General features: G+C 43.5%; 1 protein-coding gene across 2 annotated transcripts in view; it reads left to right on the top strand.

Moving 5' to 3' along the window:
* Nucleotides 1-3,931: 3,931 nt before the first annotated feature.
* The window catches only part of LOC149459588 (uncharacterized), a 62,383-nt gene continuing 47,314 nt past the window's right edge, over nucleotides 3,932-19,000 (top strand). For both annotated transcript variants that reach the window (XM_089680948.1, XM_089680946.1), the window contains exons 1-3: nucleotides 3,932-4,110; nucleotides 13,848-14,125; nucleotides 18,561-18,785. In XM_089680948.1, the coding sequence (XP_089537074.1) occupies nucleotides 4,100-4,110; nucleotides 13,848-14,125; nucleotides 18,561-18,785 (514 nt within the window). In that variant the 5' untranslated portion in view covers nucleotides 3,932-4,099. The remainder of the gene's footprint in view (nucleotides 4,111-13,847; nucleotides 14,126-18,560; nucleotides 18,786-19,000) is intronic.

Raw genomic sequence — 19,000 nt, 5'->3', positions numbered from 1 at the left:
AGCAAACCACAACCACACATTCCTCAAGAACCCACACCCACCCGCACATACCCTGAACCAGGGGCAGACTGACCAGTTGGAAACTCGGGCACTGCCTGAGGGCCCGGGGTCGGTAGGGGGCCCCATGAGATGCCCCTGGTACCTTTTTCATAGGCTTTTTGGAGTTTGGGCAAGGACACAAGGGCCCCATGATCCCCTGTTGCCCGGGGGCCCCATGATTTGTCAGTCGGCCCCTGCCCTGAACTAACCAGATTTAATAAAATGTCACAACAGAGTGAATCATATCAAAACTACAACCCTGCCTTCCCTGAACCATCCAAGTATCCCCAATTATTAAAGAAATTCAAAATATAGACTTCAGGTATGTGTTGTGCAGCAATTGTTTATCATCAGGACAGTACCCAAATGCTTGAATAGGCAGAAAATGGAAAAAGCTCTGGAATGTGGGCCTCTGCTTCCAACAGGAAAGTTGTGATCTTCAGCCATGTTAAGAATACCAGTACTCAAGGTTAATAGGCCTAAGTTCACCCTTCTCCCCTCGTTATCTGTGAACTAGTTTACCAGCATAGATTTCAAGTCTTGCCCTTTTTGAACCCCTTCCTGCTGAAGAACCCAAGGTGGCCACTTCCTCTGTCTACCCCTCAGCCAAGCCCGATCACACTTCTCCTCATTCTTCACTTTACACCAGGGGCGGACTGACAACTCATGGGTCCCCCGGGCAATAGGGGATCATGGGGAGCCCTGTGTCCTTGCCCAAACTCAAAAAAGCCTATGAAAAAGGTACCAGGGGCATCTCATGGGGCCCCCTACTGACCCCAGGCCCTCAGGCAGTGCCCGAGTTTCCCCTGCTTTACACCCTCTCTCCCTTCACAAGATTCACCATCTGCATTTTCTTCAAAATCTGCATCTTAAAGGGAGAGAAAGGAATGCCCAACAAGGATTTGAAAGGTTTACCTTACCTGCACAAGCATGGGGACATGCTAAGTAGAGCCAAGTGTAGGCTTGAACCTCACCGTTGGTCTTCTAACCCCTTCCGCCATCTCCCACAGCATACTAGACCAAGCCTGTGTCTCTTTCACAGCTGCTGAACCATAACAAAAAAATTACCCTAAACCCCCATGTCCAGCATCTCTATGCCAGCTCTCAGAACTGTTGACAAAGCAGATCCTCCAATTGCAGCAGTCAGACCACATCCTCAAGATCATGGTCTGTGCTGCACGATAGTGGCAAGTATCCAGCCACCACTTTTTCCCAAAAGGTCATGCCTCTACCAGCATGTGCAATTCAATTGTCTATTTATTGTCTCCACATAACCACAGAAGCAATATATCCTACAATTTAGTAACAGTGATAGTGCAGCTATTTTTCCCTCTTCACCTCAATGATCTCAGGAGGTGAGTCCTCAGAACCACCGACCTCCAAAGCTTTCCAGAATCTATGAAACACAACTCAGTCAAAACATTTCCATGCTTTTTGCAGCTAATATGCTTCCAGAACAGGGGTCACAGTGAGTAAGAGACTCTGTAGGATCTTTAGGGACTGGCATGCCAAAAGGTGACTGACCCAATGCCGACTTGTACTAGGCTAGGCCATTTGTGACAAAGACACCTTCCGCCTGCCCTTCAGCTGGGAAAGATCACACAAATGTTGAAAAGACCGTAAACATGGTGTTGCAGTGGTTCCTGACTAGATGCCACTTTGCCATATCTCCTGATGGTGACTGGACCCCCCGGCATGTAGGTGAAGGGGTAACACTTAATGGGAAATAGTTGGCCGCTCTGCCACAACATAGCTTTTGTTTCACACTTATTGCTGAAACAGGCAAAGCTTCCCTTTGTATGCAGTACAACAATGTGCATTTCTGTACTGTTCTAAGTCTCTCCATTGTTTAATACTGCTATGGCGACACCAGTCAACCACTCTTGTGAGGTGACCTGCCTTGTAATATACTTCAAAATCAGATGTGACAATCCCTCTGAGCACTTCTCTCTGAACTTGCCCCAGCGTTCAGTCCAGTGCAGTGTGCGGAGCTCGGACGGTGAGGAGAGAGAAGAGGCTGCCCGGGACCTGAACCTAGTTTAGATTTGCAGTCTTGTTTGTCATCAAATGAAGTCTGTCCCATGCAAGCTGAAGTATAGAATGATGGATTTTTAAAAGGAAAATGTGTATAGCCTGAAAAACTAAAACGGACGCAGCCACCACAATCAAGTACTGTTTTATGTCTTTCTATGAGTCTTATTAAAAGAGAGGAGGAGGAATAAGGAGTCTGCCAGAGGAGATACACCATTGAGGTGGAAACTGCTTTGGGGCCCTGTGTGGGTCAAGGAGGGGAGGTGAGCAGGCATTGCTGCCATTTGGAGGAGATTATTTGCACCTAGAAGTGGAGATCACGTGTGTTTTTCAAAAAGCACAGAGTCACATGCATGGACATTTTTCTTTTTTTCACTTATGATGTATATGAAATGTGTATGAATTAGGCACTAATTTATGTGGATAATTAATTTTATATTCACTAATTTATTCACATTTGGTTATGTATTGAAATTTTTAATTATATGCACGGTATAATAGGTCTCTTTATAGTGTGTGTTGAATCACTAAAGCTTAATTACATTTGGTTGCACTATTTTTTTCTCCCACCAGAGGGAGATATTAGTGTTTATTATATAGATTTGTCACAAAAGAATATCAGATTTATAATAATCCTTTTTTGAATGCACTTTTATTTTTTTTATTCATGAGATATAAGCGCTTCACTATTTTTTTCTTTTTGTTTGGACTTGTTGGTATTAGTTAAGTGACAGCAGCTGTATAATATTAATCATTCCATTGAGCGCAGGAAGATTTTTTACACTTTAGTGAAAGTTACATTGTTTACAAATGGCGGTATAGATACTGGGATTTTGTTATTTTTTTATAGCGGGCATTCTGACACTGGGGGGGGGGAGACTGAGCGTGGAATATTTAGTAGCCAGGAAATATCACGGATGGACTTATTGCACAGGTGGCCACCTATCACGGGACAACGCTTGTGCAGGCCATAGACGGATCGAAAATCAGACGATTTTTCGGCTGAAAAAAAAATTGGACGATTTTCACACCGTTAATGGGTTAATTGGTTGGCCATTTTTTGGGGTTTTATCACATTTTTTTTTATCGGTGAAGTTGGAAATAAATTGTCCGATTTTGCTGATTGGCCGATTTTCCCGACAACGATGGGCAAATCGGCCGATCTTTTCACCGATAAAAAATCTGTGCATGAGTCGTGACCTGCAAGAAGAAGAAAAAGAAAAAGAAGAAAAAGAAGAATTCCAGTCCGCAGTTATATTTGACATGAAAAAGTCTTGCGGTTGCAACAATGTATCTATTTTTATCCAAATAAAAACATCTGTATCCGAAATGGATATAAATAGATACAATGTTGCAACCGCAAGACTTTTTCATGTCAAATATAATAGTGGAGCTCTCTGCAGTGACAGAAGTAATTAAATGCCGGCTGTAGACGGGATGAAAATCGGCTGATTTTTTTAACGTTGGTGGTAACGTCGGCCTATTGAACGACCAATTCGGTTTTTTTTTTTAATCGGCCGGTGTTCTCCCTGTCTATGGCCTGCATTAGAGTCACTGAGCTCCTGAGAGCGACCCATTCTTTCACCAATGTTTGTAAGCAGTCTGCATGCCTAGGGGATGGATTGTATACACCTGTGTCCATGGAGGGGATTGGAACACCTGAATCCAGTAGATTTGGAGGGTGGGGAGTGGAGTCCCAATACTTTTGGCAATATACTGTATATGTGTGCGTGTAAAATAAACAAAAAGTGAAAATAAAAAAACCATATATATATGATTTTATTTCACATCTTTCTAAATGGGTTAACAACTCCCCATGTGATGGCAATGTGATCCATCCAATCCTCCCAGCATCAGCTCTGCATATGTGATGATTTCATTTCTAGAGTCTGAAGGCCTGCAGAGGGGACTCCAATGACTCAGCTCCTGCAGTGTCTGGATGAGGAGTAGCAGGATAGAACGCTGTGTCTCAGGATAGGAAGCAAATCTACAGAGAGGAGATCTGAGGATCTGGAGACGAGCCAGCAACATGCAGCAAAGGTACGGTCTAAGCTGTTATTTATTATTTGAGTCATTTTTTGGGGAAAATAAAGTTGGCATTCATCTATTTCATCAGGATCCTGAAGGATGGGGGAGATGGAGGGACCAAGGAAGAGATTTCAATGGAGAATGCTGCAGAAGGAGTGAGACTTCCTTGCTCAGCTATACAATGCCTGGGTCCAAGAGCTGAGAGCAGTGAGGGGGATCTTATAGGTGATATGTATAAAGAGATCCTGTCACCCCCCCTCCCCCCACAACTGGCCTTTTGGGGTGCCTAGGCACAGATATCTGTGTACACTTTAAAAGTCCAAACAGAGATCCGTCCAATTATAATAGATCTGAATGTAATGTAGTGTTCATTCTTCCCACAAAAGCCACAGCAACTTTAAGGCTACATTCAAGGGGCGGACTGACAACTCATGGGGCCCCCAGGACATAGGGGATCATGGGGCCCCTGTGTCCTTGCCCAAACTCAAAAAAGCCTATGAAAAAGGTACCAGGGGCATCTCATGGGGCCCCCTACTGACCCCGGGCCCTCAGGCAGTGCCCGAGTTTCCAAATGGTCAGTCCGCCCCTGCTACGTTCACACCTAAGCGTTTTGCGGAAACGCACAGCGGTCCATTTAACATGATTTCCTATGGGGACACGTCCGCCTCTTCGCGTTTTCACCCGCTGCGTTTTTTAGAAAGGGTCTGGGACTTTTTTAAAATGCAAAACATTGCGTTTTGGTTCAATAGACTTCAATGGAGACGCTGCAGAAATGCATGTAGTGTGTTTTTTTGATGCGTTTTGTGTTTTTAATCTGCCTGGCAACAAGTTAGCCAAGAAAAGGAAAAAAAGGAAAATACATTAAAAAATTTTTTAAAAAAAAATGCATCTGCAAAAGACGCAAAACGCACTGCAGAAACGGATCAAATGCAAGCTACATAGGTGTGAACCTAGCCGAAAACTTGTTATGTCTCATAGAGGGGGTTCCAGGACTATGACACAATATCACCGGCTGCTGTCCTTCCCATGTGTACAACTCGTCTTGTTCAGGAATCCATGGCCATCCGGGAGAGAGATGTGAACAGAAGGCTGGCCATACACTATACAATTTTCTGCCCAATTTTCTTTAGATTTACCTTCAACTGTGCAGTGAAAGGGTCCGCCTAATTGGTTACAATTGAAAGTTTTGTTTAGGTTTGACCTCATATTATATGGTTTTTGGTAAATATAAAGTAATTTTCTAAAGAAAACTGTATAGTGTATGGCCAGCCGAAGGCTCCATTCAGCAATATGAGCAGTGTGTGTATTTATCTCCTCCCCTGGAATCCGTTGCTCCAGGGGAGGAAAATGCAACTTTAATGTGCCCAAAGCCATGTTTTACACGTGTGTTTAACCCCTCGCCCTCATGAGAATTCCCCCCCCCCCCCTTCCTGACCAGGCCATTTTTTGTGTTGCGGCGCTGCGTTACTTTACCTGACAATTGCGCGGTCATGCAACGCTGCACCCAAATGAAATTTACGTCCTTTTTTTTCTCACAAATAGAGCTTTCTTTCTGTGGTATTTGATCGCCTGAACATTTTTTATTTTTTGCGCTATAAAAAAAAAGTCTGACAATTTTGAGAAAAAAAAATATTGTTTTACTTTTTGCTATTAAACATGTCCAGTAAAAAAAAATAAAAAAATCTAATTTTGTCATAAATTGTATTCTGCTCCATGTCTTTGCTAAAAATAAATCCCAATATATGTGTATTGATTGCTTTGTGTGAAATTTATAGCGTCTGCAAATGGCGGTATATAGACTGTGATTTTTTTTTTTTTTTTTACTAGTAATGGCGGCGATCAGCAACTTATAGCGGGACTGCGGCGGGCATTCTGACACTGGGGGGGGGGGGAACTGACTTGGTGTCACTGACATCCCAGTGACACCAATACAGTGATCAGTGCTAATGAAGCGCACTGACATTGTTTACATACAGGTCTCTCCCTGTCAGAGATACTCGGTGATCACCGGGAGCCAGTGAGTAATGACCGGCTGGGATTCAGTGATTGACAGCCGAGGCTGCGAATGGCTCACCCCCTACCCGTAACTGCAAAATCACATGTGTATATATACATGATTTTGCGTACCCCTGCCACCCTTTAGCAGTATTTCTGCTATAGGGCGGACAGGAAGCGGTTAATGGAGTTTGGTGTTCATGCATTCTGGCATCCATCTCCATAAGATGGATGCCAGCACATGGAGATGCACAAGCTCTGAGGAAAGATCATCCTCTCCAAACGTACAGTCCGTCCTGTTTCTAGCTGTCATCACAGGAAAGGTCACATTCTTCCACAATACAGCTCACCAAATCCTACCTATTGCCAGCTAAGAGTCTGAGAAGGTCTAACCATCTGGTGGTCCGATTCGTTCATCCCATCCCATGAGGGGGATATATTTTACACAGGCGTATTGAAAATACGCATCTGGTGAGTGCGCATTTTCGCTATTTGTCACCGGATCACTGAATCAGAAAAGTCACTACCATCTTCTGAGCTAGCCACGAACTGTCACCACCCATTCACTGTAATTTTGGGAGCTTGTATATATATTTGTTATACACTCATCAATTTTAGCGCTGCACCTTTATTATTATATACTGATAGAAGTCACAAGACTGCTGTATACAGTACACCCCTCAAATTATTTTCCAGCACTGCCTTAACCTTCTTGGGCATGGAGTTCACCAAAGCTTCACAGGTTACCACTGGAGTCCTCTTCCACTCCTCCATGACGACATCACAGAGCTGTTGGATGTTGGAGACCTTGTGCTCCTCCAGCTTCCGTTTGAGGATGCCCCACAGATGCTCAATAGGGTTTAGGTCTGGAGACATGCTTGGCCAGTCCATAACCTTTACCCTCAGCTTCTTTAGCAAGGCAGTGGTCATCTTAGAGGTGTGTTTGGGGTCGTTATCATGTTGGAATATTGCCCTGCAGCCCAGTCTCCGAAGGGAGGGGATCATGCTGTGCTTCAGTATGTCACAGTACATGTTGGCATTCATGGTTCCTTTAACGGAATCGGACCCCGACTGCACTAGGGTATTTCCATTAGACTCCCGCTTCCCTGTCCGAACACAGATCCACGGACACCACCGCTGACCATACAAGAGGAGACAGCACCAGACTTGAAGTAAACCAGGAGATAGACTGCTTTATTTTAACACAGATACAAGATATATACACAGGGCGGGGCAATACATTTAGTAACAAGAGACACACAGCAGACACCCCCCACCAAGCCAATACACAAACATATACATCCCATAATAGTTTGCTCCCAAGCAAGACACACAATAGAACAATGGGATACAACCACCTGGCATTAAACAATGAGAAACCCCCACCTATACATGTCTACACAATAGCAGGACATTCCACCCTGTACCCCTAACAGGCACAGGGTGACTTACACATAAGAGGGATATGGGGTGCTAAGACAGGGGTCTACCCACCTCTCTCAAGGGGGCTGTATTGAGCCCCCCCACCCAAAGTGACTCCCGTCACAGTTCCCTCAGTGAACTGTAGCTCCCCAGTGCCGGCAGCACTCATGCAGCCCCAGACCATGACACTCCCACCACCATGATTGACTGTAGGCAAGACACACTTGTCTTTGTACTCCTCACCTGCTTGCCGCCACACACGCCTGACACCATCTGAACCAAATCAGTTTATCTTGGTGTCATCAGACCACAGGACATGGTTCCAGTAATCCATGTCCTTAGTCTGCTTGTCTTCAGCAAACTGTTTGCGGGCTTTTTTGTGCATCATCTTTAGAAGAGGCTTCCTTCTGGGATGACAACCATGCAGACCAATGTGATGCAGTGTGCGGCATATGGTCTGAGCTCTGACAGGCTGACCCCCCACCCCTTCAACCTCTGCAGCAATGCTGGCAGCACACATACATCTATTTCCCAAAGACAACCTCTGGATATGACGCTGAGCACGTGCACTCAACTTCTTTGGTGGACCATGGCGAGGCCTGTTCTGAGTGGAACCTGTCCTGTTAAAGCGCTGTCTGGTCTTGGCCACCGTGCTGCAGCTCAATTTCAGGGTCTTGGCAATCTTCTTATAGCCTAGGCCATCTTTAAGTAGAGCAACAATTCTTTTTTTCAGATCCTTAGAGAGTTCTTTGCCATGAGGTGCCATGTTGAACTTCCAGTGACCAGTATGAAACACTGAGAGCGATAACACCAATTTAACACACCTGCTTCTCATTCACACCTGAGACCTTGTAACACTAATGAGTCACATGACACCGGGGAGGGAAAATGGCTAATTGGGCCCAATTTGGACATTTTCACTTAGGGGTGGACTCACTTTTGTGCCAGCGGTTTAGACATGAATGGTGGTGTGTTGAGTTGTTTTGAGGGGACAGCAAATTTACATGTTATACAAGCTGTACACTGACTACGTCACATTGTAGCAAAGTGTCATTTCTTCAGTGTTGTCACATGGAAAGAGAGAATTAAATATTTACAAAAATGTGAGGGGTGGACTCACTAATGGGAGTTAATCTACTGCTGATGAGAAAAGGTATTTAGCAGTTTATATTTACTAAAATAATTGCATTTCCATGTTCTGTGTACTTTGGGAGAGCGGATATAGTGAATGTGGGGTCTAGGGAGAGCGGATATAGTGAATGCGGGGTCCGGGGAGAGCGGATATAGTGAATGCAGGGTCTGGGGAGAGCGGATATAGTGAATGCGGGGTCCGGAGAGAGCGGATATAGTGAATGCGGGGTCCGTGGAGAGCGGATATAGTGAATGCAGGGTCCCGGGAGAGCGGATATAGTGAATGCAGGGTCCGGAGAGAGTGGATATAGTGAATGCAGGGTCCGGGGAGAGCGGATATAGTGAATGCATGGTCCGGGGAGAGCGGATATAGTGAATGCAGGATCCGGGGAGAGCGGATAAAGTGAATGCAGGGTCCGGGGAGAGCGGATATAGTGAATGCGGGGTCTGGGGAGAGCGGATATAGTGAATGCAGGGTCCGGGGAGAGCGGATATAGTGAATGCGGGGTCTGGGGAGAGCGGATATAGTGAATGCGGGGTCCGGGGAGAGCGGATATAGTGAATGCAGGGTCCGGGGAGAGCGGATATAGTGAATGCGGGGTCCGGGGAGAGCAGATATAGTGAATGCGGGGTCCGGGGAGAGCGGATATAGTGAATGCAGGGTCCGGGGAGAGCGGATATAGTGAATGCAGGGTCTGGGAAGAGCGGATATAGTGAATGCGGGGTCCGGGGAGAGTGGATATAATGAATGCGGGGTCCGGGGAGAGCGGATATAGTGAATGCGGGGTCTGGGGAGAGCGGATATACTGAATGCAGGGTCCGGGGAGAGCGGATATAGTGAATGCAGGGTCCGGGGAGAGTGGATATAGTGAATGCAGGGTCCGGGGAGAGTGGATATAGTGAATGCAGGGTCCGGGGAGAGTGGATATAGTGAATGAGGGGTCCAGGGTTTAGTAACACTTTAAGTACTTAATTTTTTGTGCCTTTTTTAAATGTTTTTTCTTTTGTCAAACAAATTGTTCTTGTTGCATGAGGTATGTCCCACTTATTAACTTGTAGCAATTTTGTATTCTTAATATTTCAGGCTTTCTTTAAAATGATATTGAACTATTTCCATTAGTACAGGTCCAAGTTTAGGGTCCTGTTGCAAAATGAAGCAATTCCTCTTTTTGATAGCTCTGTGATTACGGTTGAACTGCGTAATGAACCGAACTTGCTTGGATTCTCTCTCTCCATATTTCTCTAACTCTTCTATCCAGTGGGATGCCCTTAAAATACTTTCAAAAGCTTCAATAATCAGCTTACTAAGTATTGTATCTCTCTAAATCAATTTATTAAGATGTTGCTTTGGCTGACTCCATGTTGTGGAGATGTGAACTACCACCAGTGGGCTTGAAATGGGTTGTAGTAATAATTCTGTTCATCAGGGGTAAGTTTCAGATTCAAAAATATTAACGTTTGCTCATCCACTACATACGTAAAGGCCAGACCCAAGGTATCATTATTGCAGTATTCCAAAAAATGTATTCTAGCTTTCCTAGGGCCACTCCAGACCATTTAACCATTAGCCGCCCAGCCAATGGCCGTTTGGCGGCTTCAGATGTGCCTCTTCATTCCGGGTGCACGCCATTTGGCGTGCTCCCGCACATGCGCCGTTTGCGCTAATGCAGAGCGGCGCAGCAGTGCGATCTGTCGGCGGCCGTGCACCTCGGACACGGCCGATGACAGATCCGAGTACCGGCTCCCGTTGCTGGTACCATGTGACCTGCTGTGACCAATCACAGCAGGTCACATGACAGTTGTATACATGGATGGCTTCATTCATGATGCCATCCATTGTATACTAGTGCCTAGCTATGAATGGTCACAGCTAATCACATGCACATGTCATGTGATTAGCTGTGACCAAATCACAGCTAAGCACAAAAAAAAAAAAAAAAAAAAAAAAAAAGCTGAATGAATCGATTTCATTTAGGTAAATGCTTGCTTATAGCAAAGTAATTCTTTGCTATAAGCAAATTGTGTAAAAAAAAAAAAAAAAAAATACTGATCACTTCCCCAAAGTAGTACAATGTTACTATGGTAACATTGTACTATTTTGGTCATAGTAAAGTATGAAAAAAAATCTTAAAAAAAAAAAAAAAAAATGTAATAAAAAATTAAATATAATAAAAAAATAAAAAAAAATAAAAAAATATATATATTTTTTTTTTTCATACTGTCACCAGTCAGTGTCCCTGTTCACCGCCATGCCAGTTATATGATGACGCTGTACTGCACTGGTGACAGTATGTAAAAAAAAAAATAGTGAAAATAATTTTTTTCATTTTTTCATTTTCGGAAAAATTATGACAGAAAAATACAACTTCAAAAAACTCGCCATTCCTCTTATGAAGTACGTCGGACTGTCTACTCTGCAAAAAGGGGTCATTTGTGGGATATCTGTACTGTCCTGACATTTGGGGGATATCTGTACTGTTCTGACATTTGGGGGATATCTGTACTGTCCTGACATTTGGGGGATATCTGTACTGTTCTGACATTTGGGGGATATCTGTACTGTTCTGACATTTGGGGGATATCTGTACTGTCCTGACATTTGGGGGATATCTGTACTGTTCTGACATTTGGGGGATATCTGTACTGTCCTGACATTTGGGGGATATCTGTACTGTTCTGACATTCTTGGACCTCAAGAAATTAGATTGGCCGTCAGTACTTCAGGATTGATCAATATTCAGATCTATACCATAGTTTGTGAACTCTATAACTTTCCTACAAACTAAATAATACATCCTAATTTGGGTTATTTTCACCAAAGACATGTAGCAGAATACATCTCAGCCTAAATTTATGAAGAACAATTATTTATTTGTAAACTTTTATAACAGAAACAAAGAAAAATGTGTTTTTTTTTCAAAATTTTTGGTCTTTTTTTGTTAATTTAGCAAAAAATAAAAACCCCAGCGGTGATTAAATACCACCAAAAGAAAGCTCTAGTTGTGTGAAGAAAATGATAAAATTTTAGTTTGGGTACAGTGTTGTATGACCGCGCAATTGTCATTCAAAGTGTGAGAGCGCTGAAACCTGAAAAATGGCCTGGGCAGGAAGGTGTAAAATCACACGGTATTGAAACGGTTAAAATACTGTCTGTTGTTCTTTCTCCACAAAAGTCACCATCACCCATTATGGAAAATAAACTTTCTAAATGTATAGTATTGCCCCAGGTGCTTATTGTATTGTGCTCAGTTGGCTTTGTTTTATGTCTGTTTCTAACAAGTTACATTGTATTTGATTATTGACAATTATTTGCTTTTGGTTATAGTTTTCATAGCAATATGTATGGCGGGTTCATCCATCCAGATCCTCCCCCACTTTCTGTGGCCAGGACAAGGGATGGGAAGGAGGGGCGACTACCCTGGGCACAATGTAGGGATGAGGGCGCCTTCCTTCTGTTACCAGGCTGACAGGAGCAATGATTTTGACAAGTGAGTGACTGGTGGGCATAGGATCCCCAAAGCTTGCATATTATGAATCGGAGGGTGGGGGAGGGAGTGCTGTTTGACATCTTTGCCCTTGGCGCTGGGTGACCTTGTCCTGGCACTGGCTACATAACACTCCTTTTATAAGCCCAGTAGTGATGATATATGTCAAGTGTCAGTAATCAGGGTATGACCAGAGGTGTGTGGACTGACACAGGGAAACGCAGGCTTCAGATATGTTATAAACAATATAATTTATTAAGACTAACAATACAAAACGCAGTGCAATACTAAACCTAAACACAGTGCAAACAAACCAAACCAAACCACCCACAGATAACAATACATACAATGCAAGGGTCGTCAGGCAGGCCGGGTCAGTAGCAAACGGGTAAACGGAGTACCAGGAACAGGCGGGAGAGTGGTCGGGGTCACAAGCTGGGTTCAGTAACTCACGGGCGGCGCGGTGCAGAGGGTCAGGCAGAGAATGGTCAGGGTCACAAGCCAGGGATCAAACAGGAGAAGTCAGCAGAGGTCAGGATCAGGCAGGGTCGGCAACAAGTCAGACAGAAACAGGAACAGGAATACAGGATACAAGATACAGGGGCCCATGGAAAAACACACACCAAGGCCCTGACTGTGAGTCTGGCCATCCCTTAAATACAACCCCCGTAATCAGCTTCAGGTGTTTGGCTGACTGCAGGGTTGAGTCTCTGATTGCTGAGAGCACCCGCTGGCCAGCCCTGGTACTGCAGCCCACAAGGCAGGTGAGTCCCACCATTATTGGCAAGTCCATTCCTGACATCAAGCTTCAGAAGGAGGGTGGTACCCTGGAAACACATTGTCGTTTCTGTGGGTAGGAGAGAACCTTGGAAGCAGCCGCTGGAGCTGTTTGACAGCCCGAGCCTCTGCCGCAGGTCGGTAAGAATGCCGATAGCAGCTTCCTCTGCATTATCACTGTCACATAGATAGTCTGGCTGAAAAAAAGAAAAAACTCCATCCAGTTCAACCATTAAAAAAAAAAAAATTATAATCCTACACCCACAGTTGATCCAGAGGAAGGCAAAAACCCAGCAAAGCACGATCCAATTTGCTCCTGCAGGGAAAAAAATATTCCTTCCTGATCCCCCGAGAGGCAATCGGATATTCCCTGGATCAACTTTCCCTATAAATGTTATATCCAGTTATATTCTGTGTATCCAAGAAACAATCCAGGACTTTCCTACAGCAATCCACTGAGCTGCCCACAACCAACTCTGGGTGACAGCTGGGATCACCATGGATAGGGGGTGTAGTTTCTGCTTCCTGTTATCTGTCTCCTTTGCTTAATTGTAAGTTGATATATTGTTTTTCACGCTTCTTGAACTGTAATGAGTCTTTTGACTCCTCTGAACATCTCCATGAGAGATTATCTTACTGAATTTACCCAAATTCTCCAGAGGAGAACAAAAAAGGGAAACAAATTAATAAGAATTATAAAATATGACAAATGGCCAATTCTAAGATCTGGTGGCTCCCTAGGCATTGGCCCATGAGTGCCCCCATGGTATTCAGTATCGGTGCTCCTCACTTTTATTATTAGACAGGAATGGTACAAACGGCTGTCAGTCCTGAATGTCTTTCAGAATCCATATACATCATTTCTTTATATCACTTTTATATTTATATCCATGAATAAAAAATGAACTTCTTACTACTTTTCCTCCTCTTGTGTTTCAGTGATACAGCGAGTGGGAAGGAGTGTAGAGAGTGCCTGACTGTCTTCACTCAGAACCACAACACCGACGTAACATGGCTAGTAAAGACCTTATCAGAGACGTCATCCTTTCAGTATGTTACTGTGTGCTGCTACATTTCTCACCTTGCAGAAGATGTCTGGAAATCTTTGGTTTATGAATCCTCCATCGTTACTTTGCATCTCTTATGTTCTTCGTGGGACCCTCTGCTAGACCTGACTGATCTGAAGGATTTCCTGGATTACAGCCGAGCAAAACTGGGTAAGAGTCACACTGAGTCACCGATGAGAAAGAGATCTGCTAGATTCTGGATCCACTCTGAATGGCTCTGTTTTGTAGACTACAGATCAGATCACATTGTATATAGAGATTTCTTATCACTCTGTTTCTCAGCTAAATATACATTTCTTTTATCGTACATCACAGGTGTAGCACCCTCTAGTGTGCTACTAGTGTTAGCATAGGTACATTTATTATGGTGTGACTCTGTATTTTATTATTATTATTATACAGGATTTATATGGCGCCAACAGTTTGCTCAGCGCTTTACAATATAACAGGAGACAATACAGCAACAATACAGTTCAATATAAGAGGGTTAGGAGGGCCCTGCTCTTTGGAGCTTACTATCTAAGAGATCTGTGTGAGTCTGTTATTGAGTCTTGTTACTGCAGGTCAGGTTGGGTGATTCAGCAGGATGGGCCTCTATAGCCTCCAACTGGTTCTGGAGGACCATGGCAGCTTCCAGAAGTCAGTGGGCAGAAGGGGCGGAAACCTAAATCTGCATGTTTATGGGAGTCTGACCAATCCCAGGCTTGAAGGCCCTGATAGTGTGGTAATGCTAATTCTTAAATATGGGACAGTCAGCTAGCAGTGGAGCCGGGTGGAAGATGGAGTGCTGAGGAGGCTGTTAGTGACCTGGGCGGAGGTCCCTAGGTCTAGGAGGGGCTTGGCCTCCACCCTGGGCTTGGGTTGGCTCAGGAGGATCCATTCAGCATCACGGTATGAACAGGATCATTGCCTGGGAGCAAGGAGGACAGAGTGAGTACATCAGCACACTCAGGGATTCACAAGGGGAGCGACTACCACATGCAGCAAGCTGTCAAAGTACAGCGCTGTTCTTAATCCTTTATCCTTGTCCTGAGAGACCTTCAGAGCAGTCAAGAGGGCTGGTAGTGTCTGTAGGCTGTGGAGCTGGGAGCAGCTCTACAGGGAAGAGGAGATACTTCCCAATGTAGTTTGCAGCACCCTGTGCTAACTTTCAGTGGGGCTGAATGGCCCTAGCCTGTAAGGGGCTTTTGCTACTGATCCGTAAAGACTGACCTAATTCAAATCAAACAGACCAGGATCTTTTTTCTGTATATAGGAAGGAAGTTGTCCGTATGCATTGATTGTCAAGTTGGGCATCCCATAATCCCTGTTACCAGGGATTTTTTTCAGCGGTTACATGGGGGAACGCAGTCTCTGCACCTCCAGCATTGAATGTATACAAAATACTTAGCACCACAGCATGATACTTGGATATGTATTTTCTAAAAGGGGTGGTACTTGGAGGTGGGTGTGGGGGGGTTGTAGACAAGAAGTGACTAAGAAGGGGGAGTTCCTGCACCTTGGTGCCGCGCCCCTTAAATGAATGTGTATCTATATATAAAAGATGTGAATGATGAACTGCTTATAGCAATTCATTAAATTGCTTGGTAGTGAAAAGAATATTGAAAAAAATGCAAACAATATAAACCAACATTAATATCAAGATAATGATTAGAAAATAATACATATAAATGTCCAATTCATGAGTGAATTCAATCAAATGTGAATCCCATCATACTTGCGGCTTGCTCAATATGCTGTAACAGACTGCTCATACAATCCAGATAGTCTGTGCTAAGGGACTACTGGGCCAAAAAGCGTGGGTTTACTCTGATGTGTTCCTTTGTAGAAAGCAGACTGGGTGGTTCACCTCCTTACTCCTGGTAATGCTGTTATGGGTAAATCCAGGATATGGGTCCTCCCTTCAATAGGCTCTATATGTTTTCTCCCTATTGCTCCAGGTATATATCGGGAAGAGAAGAGAAAGAGATAGTGCCTTCTCCTTCCATGCTTTCAAAATATTTTTGAATCCACAAGAAAGTGGCTCTTTTCAGCTTGCTCTTTTTGAGCAGTATGTAGTGACAGGGCAGCAATATGTAGTGACAGGACAGCAATATGTAGTGGCAGGGCAGTGTGTAGTACAAGGCAGAGCAGTGGGCAGTGTGTAGTAGCAGATTAGGGTGCTATGCAGTGGCATGGCATTATGCAGTGGCAGGTCAGGACAGTGAACATGTCAGCCTCTTGCATCATGGCTGGAGATGGAAGCCCAGCTGCTATCTTTTCTCCTTCTTAAGTGTCGCCCCAGTTTCAGCAGCTGCATTAGCCACAGTGCAGTGGTCATTTGTGTGAGGAAGAGAGGAGCCCCCCTCAACTGGTGAGATGTGCCTGCTGAGGCATGATGGAGATTTGGGGGCACGAGGAAAAGGCCAAAGGCAGACACTGCTTGGCTTGGGCTTCCCCTCCACTAATCTGCTGGGGCTTGGGCCCCATATGAGAAGACTGTTCTCTTCTCCCACCCCCCCCTTCCTCCCCAAATTCTACCCTGCTAGAAGTTGTTGCTTAGATGTCCAGACCTAATGTAATTGCATAATTTTGTTTTAACTTAACCATACCTATACCTATGACTAATGTGTGAAAGAGAGACAGATTGGGAGATATTCTATAAAATGCATCCAAGAAGAGAGACGTACTCCAGACTTAAAAAGAAGCCACAGCATGCAAAATTAACTACTTTACTAACTACTTTACTAACTGCTCACTCAGTTGAACACTCAGTAAAGAAGGTCATTTTGCATACTGTGACCCCTTTAAGTCCTCTATGAGCCTTTTATCTCAGATGCATATAACATACTATTTGTGTTGTAAATAAAATGGCAGTGTTCATCTGCTGGCTATCCGCTTTCATTTTATCAGTGGAGCTCCTAGGCTGCATGTGATAACCAAGTCATAGCTGACATAATGGTCACATGATCAGGAGCCACTTTAATTGGCTACCGGTCATCAGTGGACCCTGACTGCTGGAGCTGAGAGCCAGCAGCTGTGCAAAGTATCAGTTGTCGGCTCTCAAAGAAGAAGACATTTAATAATATATCCATGGTATGGGGCATTGTGCTGGGGAATATGAATACATAAGATTGCAGACTGAAAGGAATAAAAGTGCTGCAAAATATTTGTGAATGGCATGTACAGCCAGACATACACATTACAGTCTGAGTGTACAATCTACTATATTCAGGATATATGGCACCAAAATATATTTAACATTGAAAGCTTGTATTCTGCTTTACCGTCTGTTGACAACAATGAATTGCATTACCATATGTTTATTTTATTTATTTAGACATATTGTCTAATCTAGAGGTAGGGAATTTTGTCAAGGGGCCACATCAGAAACTTGGACTGTTGTGAATGGTGGAACCAATAGGCTGAGCTTAATTCTGCTCAATAGAATTTTATCACTTTATAAAAAGCAGTAAATTATATGGTTGTGTGGGTTTTTTTTATAATCTGTTTTATTGATACAAAACAAAATTCACCTTAAAGATTCGACCCTTGCGAGTCAAAAAGTTTAAAAGGATCCCTCTCACAGATCCTCCAGGTAAGTATCACTCCAAATGACTGCTCCCACTTAATATAAATCTCCCTCCAGGGATCAGCACTTCAATAATGGCTCCTTCTCCAAGCAAGATCAAATGTTGCGCTAACAACTCATATGGAACATAAAACACAAGCTTCTATTGTGTAGTATGTTTATTGGCAAGTATAATAACAAATAAAATGCGCACTTACATCAAAACAGTAAAATTCAGGGCTCCAACCACACGCCTTTGGATGTAATATGCATGGCTGTACAAGGGTGTACAAAGGTGTACCAAGATGGCCACCACGCCGGAAGTGCGTCACTACGTTGGGCCGACGCGTTGCATCACAATACCATGTGACTTCCAACGCGTTTTGACTCGCAAGGGTCGAATCTTTAAGGTGAGAGGCTGATTCAGCCGGTGTTCGGATGATCTTCTGCTCAACTATCAACCCACTTTTGCACACAAATACCAGCACGGGTGTTTTTGTTCACCTGAGTGTGATCATTCTTATTTGGACTTTATACGCACGGAAATATATGTTGTTTGTGTGCAGTTGCACTTATTGAGTTCACATATATGCACAATTTTTGACTTATTCACTATATGGGGTATGTTTAGGTACAAATATATGTTAATGCACACTCTTGATGTATATGTATATGTATATATTCACTTGTAAAAGCACGTATTGTTTTTCAGTTGGAAGGATTGATTTTTCACTATAGGAATTTAGACTCATTCACACGTGTGTATTATTAAGTGATGTGCATGATTTCACTTTAGTGGACACCAATTTTGTTCATTTATTTGATATTTATCTACTAGGTGTTTTATTTGTCCACATGTTTATTTGAATACAAGCGAGTAGCGCTACATTGTTTCCATAATTTAATTCTGAAGATCATTGGTATATGACTTAATGTAAGCAGCTTCTCGGGATTATCTATATTTGTGTTGGGAGTTATCCTGAGCGCAGGAGGTTCACACCATTGGTCTAATCTATAGTCTTTTCTCCTCTGTAGGTTCAGAAAACCTAAAAGTAGTGATAACTGGTGTGGAGAATATACATTTGGAGAGACAGATTACAGCCTGGTGGATGACGGGGAGATACCAGGACTGTGAACACTTGACACTCAGCAAAGCAGAAATTAAATCTCTGACTGAACATAAAATAAACCCTCTATCAGTGGAGAGAAGAATGGCCAATAAACTCCGACACATCCACCACATCCTAAAGGAGGCTTCAGGTAACAGAGACATTCCACTATTTTTATTTTTTACTCTAATATAGAAATACATTGCTTTGTTATAAGTATTACAATGAGCGCAGATGAGTCCAAAAAACTGTTATAATATAAATTAGGTCTTATTATTATTATACAGGATTTATATAGTGGCAACAGTTTGCTCAGGGAGTAGGGAGTATGTACCAATGGAGGGGGATTATTCTCATAATTCAAAT

Source organism: Staurois parvus, unplaced genomic scaffold, assembly GCF_062004578.1.
Source record: "Staurois parvus isolate SC_StPar_1 unplaced genomic scaffold, SC_StPar_1.0 ptg000254l, whole genome shotgun sequence".
NCBI lineage: Eukaryota > Metazoa > Chordata > Amphibia > Anura > Ranidae > Staurois > Staurois parvus.
The sequence above is the reverse complement of the archived record's forward strand: the minus strand, read 5'-3'. Positions and strand labels throughout refer to the sequence as shown.